Source organism: Neolamprologus multifasciatus, chromosome 20 (assembly GCF_963576455.1).
Source record: "Neolamprologus multifasciatus chromosome 20, fNeoMul1.2, whole genome shotgun sequence".
Taxonomy (NCBI): Eukaryota; Metazoa; Chordata; class Actinopteri; order Cichliformes; family Cichlidae; genus Neolamprologus; species Neolamprologus multifasciatus.
Genome location: NC_140458.1, coordinates 16,333,114 through 16,350,762, shown reverse-complemented (window position 1 = coordinate 16,350,762; position 17,649 = coordinate 16,333,114). Strand labels below are relative to the sequence as shown.

The window sequence follows — 17,649 nt, the reverse complement described above, 5'->3', positions numbered from 1 at the left end:
TTCAGCAGCATAGAATCTGTGACCAGATGAGAGGTGAACATTTCCACTCGCACATGAGAACATGTTCAAATCCTTCCTGCACAGCTGCATGGATTTAGTGACAACGCAAATCGATGTTTACAGACCGTGAATAAGAGTGACTCGTCTCAATCGTTCAGAATCGTTCTCCAGCATCTGCTCGTGATGCTGTCGAGCGTTTGTGTTACATTTACAGAAGCTACCCGTGCTACAGCCATAAGAACAGCAGTGACTTAAGTGAACCACAGGGTTGGAGGGCGCATGTAAACACTCTCCAAAGCCTGATAGCATCCACACATTTACTTAACGAAAATAAGAGACGCAGCAGGAAGGTTGTTCGATTTCTAACCTGTGTGTGTTTTGGGGCCAGGTCAATGCAAAACGATGACGGCCCTCAGTGCACTAATGCCTGCGGTGCTATATCTAACCTGACTGAATGACTGTTTCTCTTCCTGTTTCTGATTAGTTGTTGGGATTTTTATTGTTCTCCTTTTTTCTTATAATGTAGGAATTGTGAAGATTTGGCCTTGACGACACAAACACTCATTAGTTTTGGTTGTTTTTTTTTTTTAACCTGAAGCACACCTGCCACCTGGTTCAGTGTATGCAAAACTTTAAAAAGCTGAAAGACCAACAAAAGTCCAGCAGGTTCAAATCTGTAGCAGGCAGTGTTCACCTCTGCAGAAATGTAAGACATGTCCTCCCAACAGCTGTGCACATCAGTGGGACTCAGCATCTGCTGCAGGACTCTTTGTTTGTCTTATAGAACTAATGAAAACTGTTTTTTATAGCTCTGGCTAAATGTTGTTGTCATGCTCCAAACAGAGCCTGCGACGGATAAGTACAGTTTACAGTTCCCAGAGAAGGACGTCCCCACGTGTCCTCTGTCCTCGTTCCCTGCATATAATATACTCAGCTGCTGCCAGAGCGCTTAGAAAGCTAAAGAAGCCATCGATAACACCTCCAGCTGTGTTACAGTGGGCTTTGTAAACACTACTATTTACTACTGATAGCTGTCACTGGGTGAGAGGACACCCTGGACTGAGACGTAACTGAATTTGTGCGTCACATTTGCAAAGTGTGTGTGCGTTTCATGCAAAAGCAAAGCCACTGTGTAGTGGCCGTGTCTCCAGCTGTGTGTACATGAAGGCCCACTTCACAGGTGTAGTTTATTCCCTGTCAGACGGAGGTCTGTCAGTACCATCACTCCTCTCTGAGGCCACGGCTCCTAACAGGTCAGCATGTGTCAAAGCACCTGCAATACTCTGATACACTTTGACTCCTGGGTCCACACAAAGTAACAGACATTAAAGAGACCATGTTCTTCGTGCCAAACATTTCTTCTTCTACTATGTCTATTGTTATGACAGCTAGTCTATAAAGTCTTTGTAGTTTGGGCCATCATTAGATGTACTTGGAGTGCTTCTTCGGTGAGTCAGTCAAATGTTTTCTCTCCATGTGTAGGTTGTGTGTATTCTGTCTCTAGGAGATAAGCCTTCATTAAACCTGACAAGCCTCTCGCTGTCTGCTGCTATAAATCTGTGAAACACTGAGGCAAAAGACTGCAGTGGAGAAGTCCCACGTCGCTCCCCCACATTTTCACGGTGACAGCCTCCATTGTACGCTGTTGTTTCTTTGTTGCCATCAGACTGATGGAAGCTATGGCCTATCAGCAGCACAATCCCCTGCCCACCAGCCCGCCTCCCCCACGGTGTGGGGGAATGTGGCAGGGCGCTCTCTCCAAGAGCGCTGCTCATGAATATGTACCATCATTATGAGTAATTAACATGCTGCTTTGCATATGTACAGCCACTGCCTCCACAATTCAGATTGCATGAGCTGATAGGGGTCCAACGGTGCCTCTGTAAATTACACAGCCTTTGATCCGCTATTTATCAGAGACGCAGCTGGAGCGCCCCGCAAGTAGACAGCCACAATGAATTATGGGTGCTCATTATATTTTAAAAGGAGGGTAAAAGTGTTGAGACCTGTTAAAGCATCCTATGAAGCATATCTTCAAACATATGTGTTTAAAAGAAGACACACCCAGTATGAATGTGTAGACCGTCCTGAAAACCGCTGATCTGGTGTGGTTCAGGCATGCAGCTGCTACCTGAGGGCTCTGACGTCTAATACTCACAACACTTTTGACAAAGACAGCTGAACATGAGTCTGCCTGCTCTGCACAGCCATGACTTGAACCGGCCCAATGCTGCACGTACACATGGCTGTATCGTCAGAGCTGCCCTCACGATTTCTTGCGTGTAAATTGAGGCTACGTGAAAATATAGGTTACGCTGTCCCTGAACTCGCTCCGCTCCAGGGATGCAGATACAATGGTTTGACCCTTCTGGAAGTCGTTTACCCCAAAATTGTTCACAATTGTACAAATGGGTTTTCGGTGTCATGTCAGTGTAACCAAAATCAAGTGTACCCACTTCAGTGTCATCCTGCTATCACAGAGGCCTCATTTACCACCTCAGACTGAATCAGCTGCTGTTCAGTCTTCATTCAAACATGCGACCTGTTCATAATGCACATGTGGGAGTACACCTAAACACCATGTACCCTCTAAAGATTCTCACATTGTGGACAGGGACCATATTTTATGTGGATAATGCCTGGAAACAGCTGGCGTACATCTGGAGGTTTACCTTGCGTGCTCTTCCGGGAGCTTCCTTTGTCGTTGCATATGAAACATCAAATCCCCACCGTTCACATACTCGATCACTAGAAATAACCTGGAAACAGAGCGAGAACATTTATGAACAGACGTTACATCAAATACTCTTAATATGAACGTTATGCAAAAGTTTAAAAAGAGCATTTCTTGCTGGTCTTCATTATATCAAAAGAAAACATGCACCTTGACTCAAAAGCCCTGTTTGATGTTATTTAATCAATAATAAAATATTATTGTATTATGATAGTATTAAGGTACTATTATGATAGTATTAAGGTACTATTGTGATAGTATTAAGGTAGCATTGTGATAGTATTAAGGTAATATTGTGATAGTATTGTGATAGTATTAAGGTAGTACTGTGATAGTATTAAGCTAGTATTGTGATAGTATTAAGCTAGTATTGTGATAGTATTAAGCTAGTATTGTGATAGTATTATGATAGTATTGTGATAGTATTATGATAGTATTAAGGTAGTATTGTGATAGAATTAAGCTAGTATTGTGATAGTATTAAGCTAGTATTATCATAGTATTATGATAGTATTAAGGTAGTATTGTGATAGAATTAAGCTAGTATTGTGATAGTATTATGATAGTATTGTGATAGTATTATGATAGTATTGTGATAGTATTACGGTAGTATTGTGATAGTATTACGGTAGTATTGTGATAGAATTAAGCTAGTATTATGATAGTATTGTGATAGTATTAAGGTAGTATTGTGATAGTATTAAGCTAGTATTATCATAGTATTATGATAGTATTAAGGTAGTATTGTGATAGAATTAAGCTAGTATTGTGATAGAATTAAGATAGTATTGTGATAGTATTATGATAGTATTGTGATAGTATTACGGTAGTATTGTGATAGTATTACGGTAGTATTGTGATAGAATTAAGCTAGTATTATGATAGTATTGTGATAGTATTAAGGTAGTATTGTGATAGTATTAAGGTAGTATTAAGCTAGTATTGTGATAGTATTAAGGTAGTATTGTGATAGTATTAAGGTAGTATTGTGATAGTATTAAGGTAGTATTATCATAGTATTATCATAGTATTAAGGTAGTATTGTGATAGTATTAAGGTAGTGTTTTGATAGTATTATGATAGTATTAAGGTAGTGTTTTGATAGTATTATGATAGTATTAAGGTAGTATTGTGATAGTATTAAGGTAGTATTGTGATAGTATTAAGGTAGTGTTTTGATAGTATTATGATAGTATTAAGGTAGTATTGTGATAGTATTAAGGTAGTATTGTGATAGTATTAAGGTAGTGTTTTGATAGTATTATGATAGTATTAAGGTAGTATTGTGATAGTATTAAGGTAGTGTTTTGATAGTATTATGATAGTATTAAGGTAGTATTGTGATAGTATTATGATAGTATTAAGGTAGTATTGTGATAGTATTAAGGTAGTATTGTGATAGTATTAAGGTAGTATTATGATAGTATTAAGGTAGTATTGTGATAGAATTAAGCTAGTATTGTGATAGTATTAAGCTAGTATTATCATAGTATTATGATAGTATTAAGGTAGTATTGTGATAGAATTAAGCTAGTATTGTGATAGTATTATGATAGTATTGTGATAGTATTATGATAGTATTGTGATAGTATTACGGTAGTATTGTGATAGTATTACGGTAGTATTGTGATAGAATTAAGCTAGTATTATGATAGTATTGTGATAGTATTAAGGTAGTATTGTGATAGTATTAAGCTAGTATTATCATAGTATTATGATAGTATTAAGGTAGTATTGTGATAGAATTAAGCTAGTATTGTGATAGAATTAAGATAGTATTGTGATAGTATTATGATAGTATTGTGATAGTATTACGATAGTATTGTGATAGTATTACGGTAGTATTGTGATAGAATTAAGCTAGTATTATGATAGTATTGTGATAGTATTAAGGTAGTATTGTGATAGTATTAAGGTAGTATTAAGCTAGTATTGTGATAGTATTAAGGTAGTATTGTGATAGTATTAAGGTAGTATTATCATAGTATTATCATAGTATTAAGGTAGTATTGTGATAGTATTAAGGTAGTGTTTTGATAGTATTATGATAGTATTAAGGTAGTATTGTGATAGTATTAAGGTAGTGTTTTGATAGTATTATGATAGTATTAAGGTAGTATTGTGATAGTATTAAGGTAGTGTTTTGATAGTATTATGATAGTATTAAGGTAGTATTGTGATAGTATTATGATAGTATTAAGGTAGTATTGTGATAGTATTAAGGTAGTATTGTGATAGTATTAAGGTAGTATTATGATAGTATTAAGGTAGTATTGTGATAGTATTAAGATGCTGGAAATACGACGTGGGTGGATCCTGACATAAACTTTTCACAAATGGGAGTCGAGCGATTGAAGCGACTGAAATGTGAGCCAAAAATAAGAGGGAGTAGAAAACACATTAGTGGGTTGCCTAGGCAACCGAAGCCTGGGCTATCCTCTGGTGACCAACCGTCGATTAAAGCAATGCACAACGAGTGAATCTCTTCATATGTGCACGAGGTTTAGAGGTGGGACACAAACGACCTGAGCAGTTCCACAGCATGTGCATGTTACATCATAACCACGTGTTTCCAGCACTGTCTTTTCTTCCTCTTCCCCACTGAAAAATTCATGATGGAGAGTCACTGTTTTAAAAGAGTGGAGGAAATATAGTACAGCTGCAGGTGGTGCCTGGAGGGGTGTTGCTCCACATGTGACACTGCATGTTGTATGCATGTCTTTATCCTGTCTTCCTTCTCTCACCCCAACCAATCACAGCAGATGGCCCCGCCCCTCCCTGAGCCTGGTTCTGCCAGAGGTTTCTTCCTGTTAAAAGGGAGTTTTTCCTTCCCACTGTCGCCAAAGTGCTTGCTCATAGGAGGTCATATGGTTGTTGGGTTTTTCTCTGTATGTATTATTGTAGGATCTTCCTTACAATATAAAGCACCTTGAGGCGACTGTTGTTGTGATGTATAAATAAATTGAATGTATGAAAATGTCCTCATATAAATTTTGAACTTTTGGGGAAGTTGTCAGTGTTTATTACAAATCATAACAAAAACAACAGTAAAGTAAAAAAAAGTTCAGCTGTTTGATGTGACAGCTGTTGGTCACGTGATCCTTATGAAGGGCTGTTATGGGTGCAGCCCTGCTGGGTTCAGCACTGTTTGAGGAAAACAGTAAAGTCCTGAGTGTGAACTTTAGTCCTCACATCATGAACAGGTTTTAATAGATCTGCAGAACCATCGAATGGAGCACATTACGAACCTGAGCCGTGGTTATTTCCCAACTACAACAATGACCTCACTGTGAAAACACACCACAATGTCTAATCGCTTTCAATTCAGTAAATTTAGACACACAATGTAAACCTAGTGACACAAACTACAACTCATTTGAACTTGGTGCATGATGGAGCTCCGGGGCTGCCTTGAGCTGGACCCTGCACAGAGTTGAATCAGTGTCAGAGTGCAGCGGCATTGTTGCTGTGACACAACCCTAACGACACACAACATTGTGCTTTCCCAGAAAGCAGTTTGAAGACTTCACTACACAAAGTTAAAAAAGGGAGGAGCTTCTGGAAAACTGTCAACCTGTCTTCAGATACGTGTGGAACTACTCAGGAACAGCCTTCCTCTGTTTGTCAGGTCGGCTGAATCTGTGCTTTGTTTTAAACAACGGCTCAAAGCTCATTTTTATACTTCACAGCCGTGAGCCACAGTTTACAGCTAATGTGTGTATGTAGGAAGACGTACGACTAAATATGTGACTGTATGCTGGAACATATACTTTGGATCTGTGTGTTAATACGAAGTTAGACGTTAAGCTCACGTCAGCAGACTGAGGTAAGAACGGGCCATGGTCAAAGGAGTATTTAGTGAAAAGCACTGTACCCGACAGCGCTCACAGTGTCAGCTTTATCCTCTTACCGACTTTCTGTCTGGAAACAGGAGTGGAGGCCAACTAAGAAGGGATTGGTCGAGGCCTGCTCAAAAACATGCTTCTCTGTCTGCACCCAGTCAATATCCTGCAGAGATGAGACAGACAGCATGAAAGACAGATAATGTGGGAACAATCGGTTTGTCAGTAGGTTTTCTCAGACAGATCGATGGATATACATCAGGTCACTGGTGTCACTGGTTTGAACAGCCCTCACACACAGAATGGGAGATTAATGGAGTGCAAGCCATGAACTCAGGAAACAGAAGAGCTCTCTATTGTCCTTTAACACGATGGCAGGTTTAAGGCACTTGAACCACAGTGGCTTACATTCACTTCCCAAAGTCCATCTTTTATCTACAGTTTGTGATTTTGGACTAAAATACTGCCAATAGTAAGTGACGTTATTACAGGTATGCAATCTACAATGTTTGCTGCAAAATTTTACATTATTTTGTGACATCAGCATCTCATCGTATCCAACCTTTTATACTGAATCGTCTTTCTAAATCAGGTGTCACAAAATAACAGCTGAAAGCACTCCAACTCCCAGAAGTCCTTCAGAGTACCCAGGATGTCATGTATGCTGCTCAGTGCTTCGCCTGCAGCGAGGACTCTGAATCTGAAGTTAAAGCATCATTAAACTGTGATCAGGTGTGTGTACACTGTGCCATGATACAAAATTCCTTTTGGTCAAGTCATTACTGCATCCAGCCATTATTATTATTGTTATTATGCAAAATAAGTCATTGTAACACGTCTGACATTTCAGACTATTTGCCTCTCAGTGGAATCACCTTCCTGCTGTCCGTGGATTGTTGTTTGTACAGAAAGTGAAACTTTGTCATGGAATAAAACGTGTCCATGTGGGACAACGTGAGCTGGTCAGATCATGGATGATGCTGTATTATAGGACGCTGGTCCTCGGCCTATATGTTGAGCAATATTGCCATCTAGTGGACTTTCATCACACAACCACAGCACAGTCAGTAAGCTTTCTTTATTCAGGCCTATCTCACCTCCTTACCAATCTCTCTCTCTGTCTTTCTTTTAACATATGTTCCAGCTACGATGTTCTAGGACTACCTGATGACTTTTGAGGCAGAGAAGTCACAGAGTCTAAAGAACGTGATCAGAGTCTGTTAACATAAGCTAAGCTTTGAGTTATCAGACCAGCAAGCCAGACGAGTCGAGAGCAAGAAGTGAAATCAGAGTAACACAGAAAACAGAGCTGACTCAAAGTATTTCAAAGTCACTGAGTCTTATTGTATCCACAATCCACCCACAGAAGTCACGTGTTGTTTCTAAGGTTATGATCAGTCCTGGAGGACAGGGAGCTGTCAGTACTGCTAACGTACCATGCAGACAGACTCTGTGTCACAGACACTTTCAAAGAAAGCTGCAGGTGTGGGCATCACTCATGGAAAATGAAAAGACACTTTGGCTATTGTAATGCTTCTGTTTCTATGAATATAACATGTTTTTGCCTGTGGAACATTATTTATGCAGACTTCATGTTCATCTGGTTATTCATCCCTGCAAAGAGGATGTTATACCCGGATTTCATCTGCTGCTTTCAGTCACCCACTCACTTCTTCCTCCTGAGCAGCTCTGTGCCACCTCCACTCCATATTTCCCCTTCTTTGTTCCATTTCAGCCAGACATTTGACACTGGAAGTGTCTGGCTCAGTTCCATTCCCTTCCTTTAGCCAATCCTGATTCTCATATTTTCATACATCCCCACTGTTTCATCGTCACCCTTCACTTCCAACTTTTACCCTCCTCTCTCCTCTGAATATTGACCTGTTACATAGTCTAGTGCTCCTAAATCTCTCCAGAGCCCTGTTGTCTCCATGCAAGGTAAAATAATGAAACAGACAGCGTGCAAAACCAGCTGCCCTCTGAGTATTAGAGAAAATATAAACAGAAGTATTGAAAATTCCCCACATTCTCGATGAAATGTGTCCTGCTGTCCACCACTGGTCCAGGTCAACCCTACATGTAAGACAGAAAAAAGCGGTCCGTGGCTGGGATGTGCCAACATCACAGATCCTGACATCATCTGTGTATGTGGACTTCAGTGGAAATCACTGGGTGCTGAAGCTGCTGTTTACACACTTTTATACAAGAATTTACTAATGATTACCAAATCTGTTCCAAAGCATTTCAAAAGGAAAACAGCAACAGCTGTCTCCACGTAGGCTGACTTGTAGAGTTATATCCCCTCCTGAAGGCAAACATTACACACTCAGTCTTTGTGCTTAGAAATCTTTGAAACCTTCAGTGTTTGGAGTTTGGAGTTTCCTTCTCTTGTTTTTCTTTTACGCTTGCAGCTGTGGTGGTTAATGTTTTCAGTCAGTTGTTCTGGACTGTTACAACACAATGAAGATGGATGAAGCCTCCAGGTCTGAAAACTCACAGCAGTATAAATTCTGCATTCTCTCTAATGTCCAGCAGGGGGTGGATTACCTGTTGTAAAACTAATAGTACAGAAGTCAGTGAGAAACACTAATTCTGATGTTTTCAATCACTAACTCAGTCTTCTGTATAACACACGGTGGTAAATTCAGGCCTCTCAGTGGGATGCTGCACAAGAAGCCTGTTGTTGTAAAGCATATATTTTATACAATATTTGATCCTCTACATAAACCGAGGATTCAGGCTCTCACAGACCAGCTGTGCGCCACATATAATACTCCTACTGTTTACAAAGCACACCTGTCCACAGAAACCCATTGGAAGACCAACAAATGTCAACCAATGTCAGCCTCCATAAGGCTGGAATGCAGCTGGATAGGGTAGTGGTAAGACTACACACCTTTGGAGCAGGAGTCACAAGTTTGATTCCCACCCAGTATCCAGTAAGGGTCCTGGCTAGACCCCTGATGCTAAAAACCAGGCCTAAACTTGTTAATGATCTAAAGGCAGCTGGCACCACAGTCACCAAGAACACCACTGGTAACACAACACACTGCCATGAACTGAAGTCCTGCAGCAAAGTCACCCTTCAGAAGAAGGCACGTGTCATCTTACATTTGTCAGTAAAGATCTCAATGATTCAGAGAAAGCTCAGGAGAGAGTGCTGCGGACAGATGAAACAAAGAAATGAGGTTTTTGGCATCAACCCGCCCTGCAGTGTTTTGGAGGGAAGAGAAGTGCTGAGTATGAACCAAAGAACACCAACCACACCCTCAAGCACACAGATGGAAACATTATGCTTTGGATGGAGCCGTGACCTCCTCTCCTCAGCCAGAACACTCAGGACGGGTCATGGATGGGTCTTCTAACAACAAAGAAGTGTCTAAAGGAAACGCGCACTAAGGTCATGTATTGGCTTAGCCAGATTCCAGACATTAATTGTTAATTAAAAACCTGTGGAGGGAGGTGAAGCTTCACTCTGCCAAGCGGCAGGATTTCGCGAGTTTCTATAGAGAGGAGTGTGCTAAAATCCCTCCTGACATGTGTGCAAACCTGGTGACCAGCTACAAGAAACCTATTACTGCTAACGAGTACTCATATGGTTCTAGGGGTTTAAGTACTACAGTCAGAGTTTCTCCGGGTGTTCTCACCTCGTCATCATGGACCAGCTCCTTTTTCACCACCTTCATGGCGTACATCTGCTCGTTCTTCTTTAGCCGCACCAGCAGAACTTTGGCATAGCTGCCTCGTCCTATTACTCGAATCAGGTCAAAGTCAGCCAGCCCAAGAGCCAGTCCCTGGGATATCTTAATGCCATCGATGCCATCAACTACTGCTTTGATGTCCTACAGGGGCAGAGGTCAGAATAGCATCATCAGCATAGTTTATGTAGAAGAATGATCGCACAGTCATTTTCAAAGGGATGGGCAGCTTTTACATTATCAGCGTATTATCCTTCATGAGTCGGTCTTACCTCTGTCTCGTCTTCTGCTTTATTCACTGCGCAGTTGTGTGGTAAAAACGGTACTGCAAAACACAGATCCACACCAAACTATGACCATCTGGAGACTGTTGCAAATGCTTTCTTTCCCTCAACCAGCAGAGGGAGGCAGAGCACACAAAATAAAGACCCCTGTTCTTACCAAACTAGGCTAATCCACAAGGGGCCCCGGAGCATCTCATGGGCACAAGTTTACACATAAGCATCTCAGAGTTACATAAGTGATGACAGCGAATGAGAAGTGAAGAGACCAGGCCCACTGGTCCAAGCAGCCACTCTGGTACTCATTTCTTTGGGGACTCGTAAAATGACAGCGAGGGCCACTGAGGGCTCCTCAGTTATAAATTGTACAAGTAGCTGTCGTTTAAGGCAACACTAAAGAAACTGGTGTAGTGGTGCACATCTCTGTAGAGAACAGCACTCTACTTTATTTTTTATTCACTCTCAAATTTAAAAGAGTTTGTGTACTTTCAAAGAGATTTTGTCACCCTGTTTATCCACAGATATCACAGTTTACTCTGAGACAAACTCAAATGCATTCTTATGCTAAATATTTGTAGTCATTTCAAACAAAATTACACTATTATATTTTATTGTGACATATTTCTTAGGGCCCACCCAACGGTCAGTTCACCACCTACGAAGGACCACAGAAGACATCAGAAAGTGTGAAAAGTGTTAAATGTCCTATGTGTTAGAGTCCAAACAGTCCAGGACATGAATGCAGTCAGACTGGGACATGTAGTCCACAGTTTCTAGACTTGCATGGACTGGGTTTGGATGCTGTGTCCAGGATCCCGTCATGCTCTCTGCTGACTTATGTCTCATAAAAATGTAGCAGAGTTCAGAGTTTCCCTTTTTCATCTGGATCTCAAAGAAACCTGCACTCATACAACGATTAGCTTCTCGTTATAGCTTTCTTAGGTAACTCAGTGGCATATAAAAGAAATGCATCTTACTCCCATCTGTGTCCTCTGTGTCATCCAGTGGAAGGTCCACCTCGGCACTCTGGGCATCTGAAGGGGGCTTCTGTGATGGCATGACTGGATCCTGAAGAAACGATTACAGATATTCACCTACATTTCTTTGCAACATGCCCTATCAGATATCCCGTCATGGCTGTGCAGTCCTGGACGAGTGGATGATGGCTCATGTTTACGCTCAGGATGAGGTCTGTATTTCAGCTCATGGGCAGAAATTTGCTGCTCTAATGAAGTGTGGGGGTTTCTCCAGGAAAGGGATTTAATCTTATCCAGGAAAAAAGGCAGTGAAGATAGCAGCACAGTCACGGAGCACATACTCCATTGACTGCATTGATTTTCTGCTCAGGATTTGGGTGACTGGGGTCAAAATTTTGAATCTTCCTGTTTGGCCAGACGCTCGCCTAGCGCTCTAATGGATTGACTACGTGGAGCACACTGGTCTGTGGTCACGCCGTCCTTGTTTTGTATCAGTTAGGATATCGCTATATTGCTGGTCTTTGAAGAAAGACTTGTTTGAAAGACTAGCTTGTTGTTTCCCAGCTGTTTCAAAGCCATTTTAATTCCTTTTTATAAACTGCTTCACTGATAAGATAAGGAGGAAGACATCACTACTTGATCTACATCATTAGCCTACTGCTAACAAATTAAAGAGAGATTAAACAACAGGGCCAGTGTAGCAGCTGCTCTCTATCCACCTATGACCAAAGAAGGGTCAATCACTGAGTGCACCTAAGGTTAAACATTATTCTTTGCATGTCCACAGTTTACGCACACCCCTCACTGATATGAGTGTCATGGTAATTTGGGGCTTTTGATGGTTTCTTTGAATGGTTCTTTGTCCAGGGAGGGAAAGGCTTCCACAATGATCCATGCAGACAACAAGAGCCTCTGTGCAATTTAATGGGCATAATCACATACTCACCATAAGCCTTTGGCAGGTCTGAGGGATGAGTCTGTGACAGCGCTTATGGACCAGCAGTTTGCAGGTGATACACTTGTAGCCCTGACTGCCCAGCCCCCATATCCTGTCACTACAGTGGGCACAGTAGGCTTTCTGTAAGACAAAAACATGCACCCTTTTTTAGCAGAATATATATGTCAAAGTCAAACTTTGACATTACAGGACGGACAATGAGACTCTTCATCGTTTAAATGAGGAGTCTGATTTTCATAGTTAGCCTTTATGGCTGAATAGCACAAAACACAGCTGCAAACATCCACATTTGTAATCAGTATTTATTTTAATACAATTATTATCATGACAGAATAAATACACATCGTGCATTATAACAGAGAAAGTCAAAAGACATTTTCAACAATAGAACTCTGTCTTCATAAACAACAAGACGGCGACTGTGCTGTCTGCTTGTTCACACTACAAATAAAATGTGACAGCAAACGCGCTCTAGTGTGAACCCTCAAAGCGGCCCGCATGCGCAAAAGAAGACGTCACACACAACGCGCTCTGTTTACACCCAGACCAACAGTATTGTTTGACTGATGGCCCTTAATATAAAGACTTGTTTCGGACTTTCCGTTTCCCAATTTTGCTTTAAGTTATAAAGTTATTTTGTTATTTACATATGGCCTAATAATGATCATTATTGCTGTTTTAGAGAGGAGCGGTGCTTCAAAGGATCGTTGCAGATTTCTGTCAGAATCTGCAGATTATACAGTACAAATAAAATGTTCATGTTTCTCCAACGTTGTCTTCCCAACAGTTCATGGGAAGGAAGCGTTCACGATGTCTTATCGGGCGCTTCTCCGGCGCTGATAATTGGCATCTGTCTTGTGTCAGTGACGTAAAAGACGGATTTAATGCGACATGACCATTCAAACAGCCTCGCTTTCTAAAACATCAGATATGTATCGGATTCAGCACCACATACGAAAGAGACCCAGATCGGATTTGAAAATATCGTATTTGTGCCGTTCACACTGTCATACCATGATCGGATATGGGTCAAAAATGTCAAATTTGATGCGCTTTCGCCTGCAGTGTGAACGTAGCCTTAGACATGTCATCACCGCCAACCCAGGAGGGTGATGACATCACAACTTTTTATGGCTGCGGCATAAAAACTGCAGTTTGTGTTTATTCCTGTTTGTCTAATGTTAATATTTGTTTGATAATCTGAAACATGGAAGTGTGACAACATGCATCTAATACTAATGTTTCAAATGCTGCGTGTGTGAGTGTGTGAGAAAAAGGTGATTAACAATGGAAGAGAGACAGACCATCATAACACTTATAAATGTCGGTCTGTCCTACAGAGAAACTGCAAAGAAAGTCAAGGTGTCAGTGAGTACAGTTTCCTTCACCATCCAAAGGCTCAGAAACAAACTGTGACAGGAAGAGGTCTGCAGACCCAAAGACACGACTGAATCAGAGGACAAGTTTCTGAGAGTTAACAGCTGTGTGATAGGCGGCTCACAGGACAACAGTTTTAAGCAGCTTTACAGTGGTCGTAGTAAGAAAGTCTCAGTTTCAACTGTGAAGAGAAGACTTTGAGCTGCAGGTTTGACAGGACGAGTTGCAGCAAGAAAGCCAGACGTCAGAATAAGACAAAGAGGCTTTGTTTGTTCTGTGAAACGCCACCATTGGACTACTGAAGACTGGAAGAAGGTATTATGGACTGATGGATCACATTTGAAATCTTGTGTTCATCACACAGGATCTTTGTGGTCGAGTAGGTAAAGGATGGTTCCACAGTGTGTGGTATCGACTGTCAAGCATGGAGGAGGAAGTGTGATGGTCTGGGGCTGTTTGCTGGATCCAGGGTCGGTGACTTGTACAGAGTGAGAGGCTCCCTGAACCAAAACACGTACCACAGCGTTGTGCAGCACCATGCAGGACCCTCTGGTATGAGCCTAGTTGGTCAGGGCTTCATCCTACAGCAACATAAAGACTCAAAACATAGATCCAAGCTGTGCCAGAACTACCTCAGGAAAAAAGAACAAGGTGGTGAGCTTGAAAACATGGAGTATCCAGCACAGTCTCCAGACTTAAACCCCATCGAGCTGGTTTGAACTGGACAGAATACTGAAAGCAAAGCAACCTACAAGGTCCATGTTTATGGGAACTTCTGCTACAGATATGGGAGAATATTTGATTTCTATTGTAGAAAGAAGCCACGGCTGTGTTCAGCTGCTATATCTGCCAAAGGAGGCTACTCTGATGGGTCAAAGGTTAGAATACACTTTGGTCTAGAAACTGATTCCATGATTTCTTTTTAAATTCCAATTACTTATTTGTGCTATGCTTTCATTTCAGAGTTCAATGAGACATTAAACTGCATCATTTTCAATAAAAAACTGGAAAATTTTGGGTTTTCTTAAACTTTTGAGCGGTAGTGTGTATACACATTACATTTCCAGAACGTGTTTAAAAGAAAACAGCATGTATACAGTGTGACATTCAGTCAAATCAACCACAGACACTACTTCATGCTGAAAATATGGTTTTGTAATGTTATTAATACGATAGATTTCTAACTGGACTGCACAACCTCAGCCTCACCCTTTATGTACGTGTCTCTAACTCAGACTCGTCCTTCCTCCTCGTGTCCTCGGCCAGGCCAAGGCTTATTGTAAGTTTACTCTGTTACATGACTTGGTGTGGAGTCCTTTTCTGTGTAGTTGTACCAAAGCTGCTCGGTGTCTCTGGGGAGTCACCAAACCGTCTCCCTGGGAAGTGAACACTTGAGATGCAGAGTGTGTGCTCGGCTGTACTGACATCATTGTAAAGAACAAAGTCCCAGTCAGTACTCTATTACCATGGAAATGCTTCAGCAAAGACTTCAAGTCCTTTCCCTCTAACACTAAACAGAGTTAAAGCACAAACTTTCACCCACACCCAGCCTGACAGCAATGTCAATCTAAGCTTCGGGTTCTTTTTAGGATTTTTTTGGATGATACAAACACCAACATGAGAATAATCACAGGTGCACCTGTACGCTGACTGGATATCAGCCCTTGACTGACATCAGCATAAAAATACCAAAATAACTGACCCATATTTACACTGGTTAAATGATTAAATATTACATGGCCATGATGAGTGTACGTACACGTCTGTACATGATAATACACGCAGTCTCCTTGAGACAGAACAGTGAAACACTGTAAAACTGACTAAAGTTGCTCTAGTTTCTCTGGTGCATCAGAACGGCTCACCCCAAACGCTGTCCCTGACTTAGCTGGACCACATCTCACTGCTCTGAGCTGCTGCAGAGCACATACATGTGGCTGTACGGGGAACCCTGCAGTGTCAGGCTCCAGGACATTAGAGGACAGTAAGTGGTGTATTAGTGCACACCACTCTTCTCTAACATACTGACTCTGCAAACCACACCTTGGCCTCTGCCACTGTTTTTTTTTCTTTTCTTTGCCTGTCCCATTTGGTTCTTGGGCCGTCAGAATTGTTGTCTGAAGACCAACAAGGATACCCAATGGATTTATTTTGCCAAATGGATCATCATGGCATTGCCGTATTGGTCCATTTGATCGACCTTTGTTTTTATTATTTATTTTATTTTATTTTCAGTTGTTACAGACGGGACAGACATGAGTGAGGGATAGGAAAGGGAGAAAAAAAGAGGAAGGAAAAGAAAAACAGAAGGGGAGAGGGACAGTGAGAAAGGGGGAAAAAAATATCTCCGGGATCACCTGTTGAGAGAAAAAGAATAGAAAACAAGCAAAAAAAAAAACCAAAGCAACATACTAAACACAACACGATTGCATTAATCTAGCTAAGTGTAAACAGCAGTAAATACTAAATATTGAATGTTGTTGTGCAGCACAGACAGCGCACAATGTGCTTTGAAGTAGCAGCCAAGAAAGGTGTGATTTAAGTCTACGAACAGTGAACACCCGTGTGCACACCTGTGTGGATCGGCGCGCTTGTATTCAAATGGTTTCCCCATGTAATGGTCTGCTAGAGGATGTAGAGAGCCATAGCCCTGTCCCCCAGGGCATGAAGCAGGCATGGAGGAGATCCAGGCCCCAGACATCCAGAGGCCCCAGAGTGCAAGAGCCCAAGGAGGACCACCGGAGGGGCATCCGTGCAACCCTCATGGGAAGGGCTGAGGATCCCCAGATGAGGGGTCACCCAGTAGCCACCGGGCAGAAGCTAGAGGGGGCTGCACCGGCGTGCTCGCCGGCTCTGCCGGCAGCCAGCTGTGCCAGAGTGAACCAAGCCGCAGGCACAGAGGCCGGAGGCCCTTCCCGCGCCCCGGAAGAGGCCTGACCGAGCAACAGGCGCCAGGCCCCGCCAAGTAGCCACCGGGAGTGAGCTGGTACATACCTGAGCGCCCAGCCCCGGACACCAAGAACCACCAATGCACCGACCCCTGAGGGCATCAGTCACCGGCAGGGAGTGTGGTGAGGGGAGATAGGCCTCCACACTTTGGAGGGCCTGGGAGTTCCCAGAGAGGTGGAGTCTAAGACCCGACCTGACATATAGACACAGACAAACAGGCACACACACAGACACAGACACAGGCATTCCCACCCTCATGCACACATATACAAACACTCAGCATTCACCCAACGTAGGGATAAACATAAATGGACATGTACACACAATCACACTCCCCAAACATACTCTATACCCCGGGTCCAGGTACCCTCGCCCCCAGAGGGGGAAACGGCACCCAGACCCAAGAGATGTTACCCTTCCCTCCGGGGTGGAGGCAAGCAGACCGTCCCAGGCTCCGCAGCAGCAGGGAGGCCAATCGGACAGCCAACATCTCCTCCCAGCCCCCCCGCCCCGATGGCTAGTAGAGAACGGGGGTGTGTTAAGACCCCATACCCCCCCTGCGCCAGGGCTGAGCCGCCTCTGCCACTGTTATGATGATCAACAATGTTCATGATGACCCATGTGTATTCTTGTCATCTACGTGGCAACATGTGGTGTTTCCAAGACTCAGAGAGGTCACCAGCTTTTAAGAACATGTAATAAACCAGCCAGAATAAGCTGGGATAGAAACCAGCAGAGGGGAGAAGCATCTCTCAGAGCTGTGCTTGTCACGTGGAGGTCCAAAGTCCTGCAGCTGCCTGCAGCTGCCTGCAGCTTCAGATTAAAGAGCAGAA

General features: G+C 42.4%; 1 protein-coding gene across 7 annotated transcripts in view; it reads right to left on the bottom strand.

Moving 5' to 3' along the window:
* Positions 1-17,649, bottom strand: part of prkcz (protein kinase C, zeta) — a 99,640-nt gene that overhangs the window by 27,214 nt on the left and 54,777 nt on the right. For all 7 annotated transcript variants that reach the window (XR_014871646.1, XM_085146754.1, XM_085146750.1 and 4 more), the window contains 7 exons: positions 12,479-12,610; positions 11,533-11,623; positions 10,547-10,599; positions 10,224-10,418; positions 6,645-6,742; positions 2,673-2,759; positions 1-16 (listed from right to left, as the gene is read on the bottom strand). The exon at positions 1-16 is cut by the window's left edge and continues 120 nt beyond it. Coding sequence is in view for 6 of the 7 variants with exons in the window: in XM_085146754.1 (XP_085002880.1) it covers positions 1-16; positions 2,673-2,759; positions 6,645-6,742; positions 10,224-10,418; positions 10,547-10,599; positions 11,533-11,623; positions 12,479-12,610 (672 nt within the window). In the remaining variant the exon portion in view is untranslated. The remainder of the gene's footprint in view (positions 17-2,672; positions 2,760-6,644; positions 6,743-10,223; positions 10,419-10,546; positions 10,600-11,532; positions 11,624-12,478; positions 12,611-17,649) is intronic.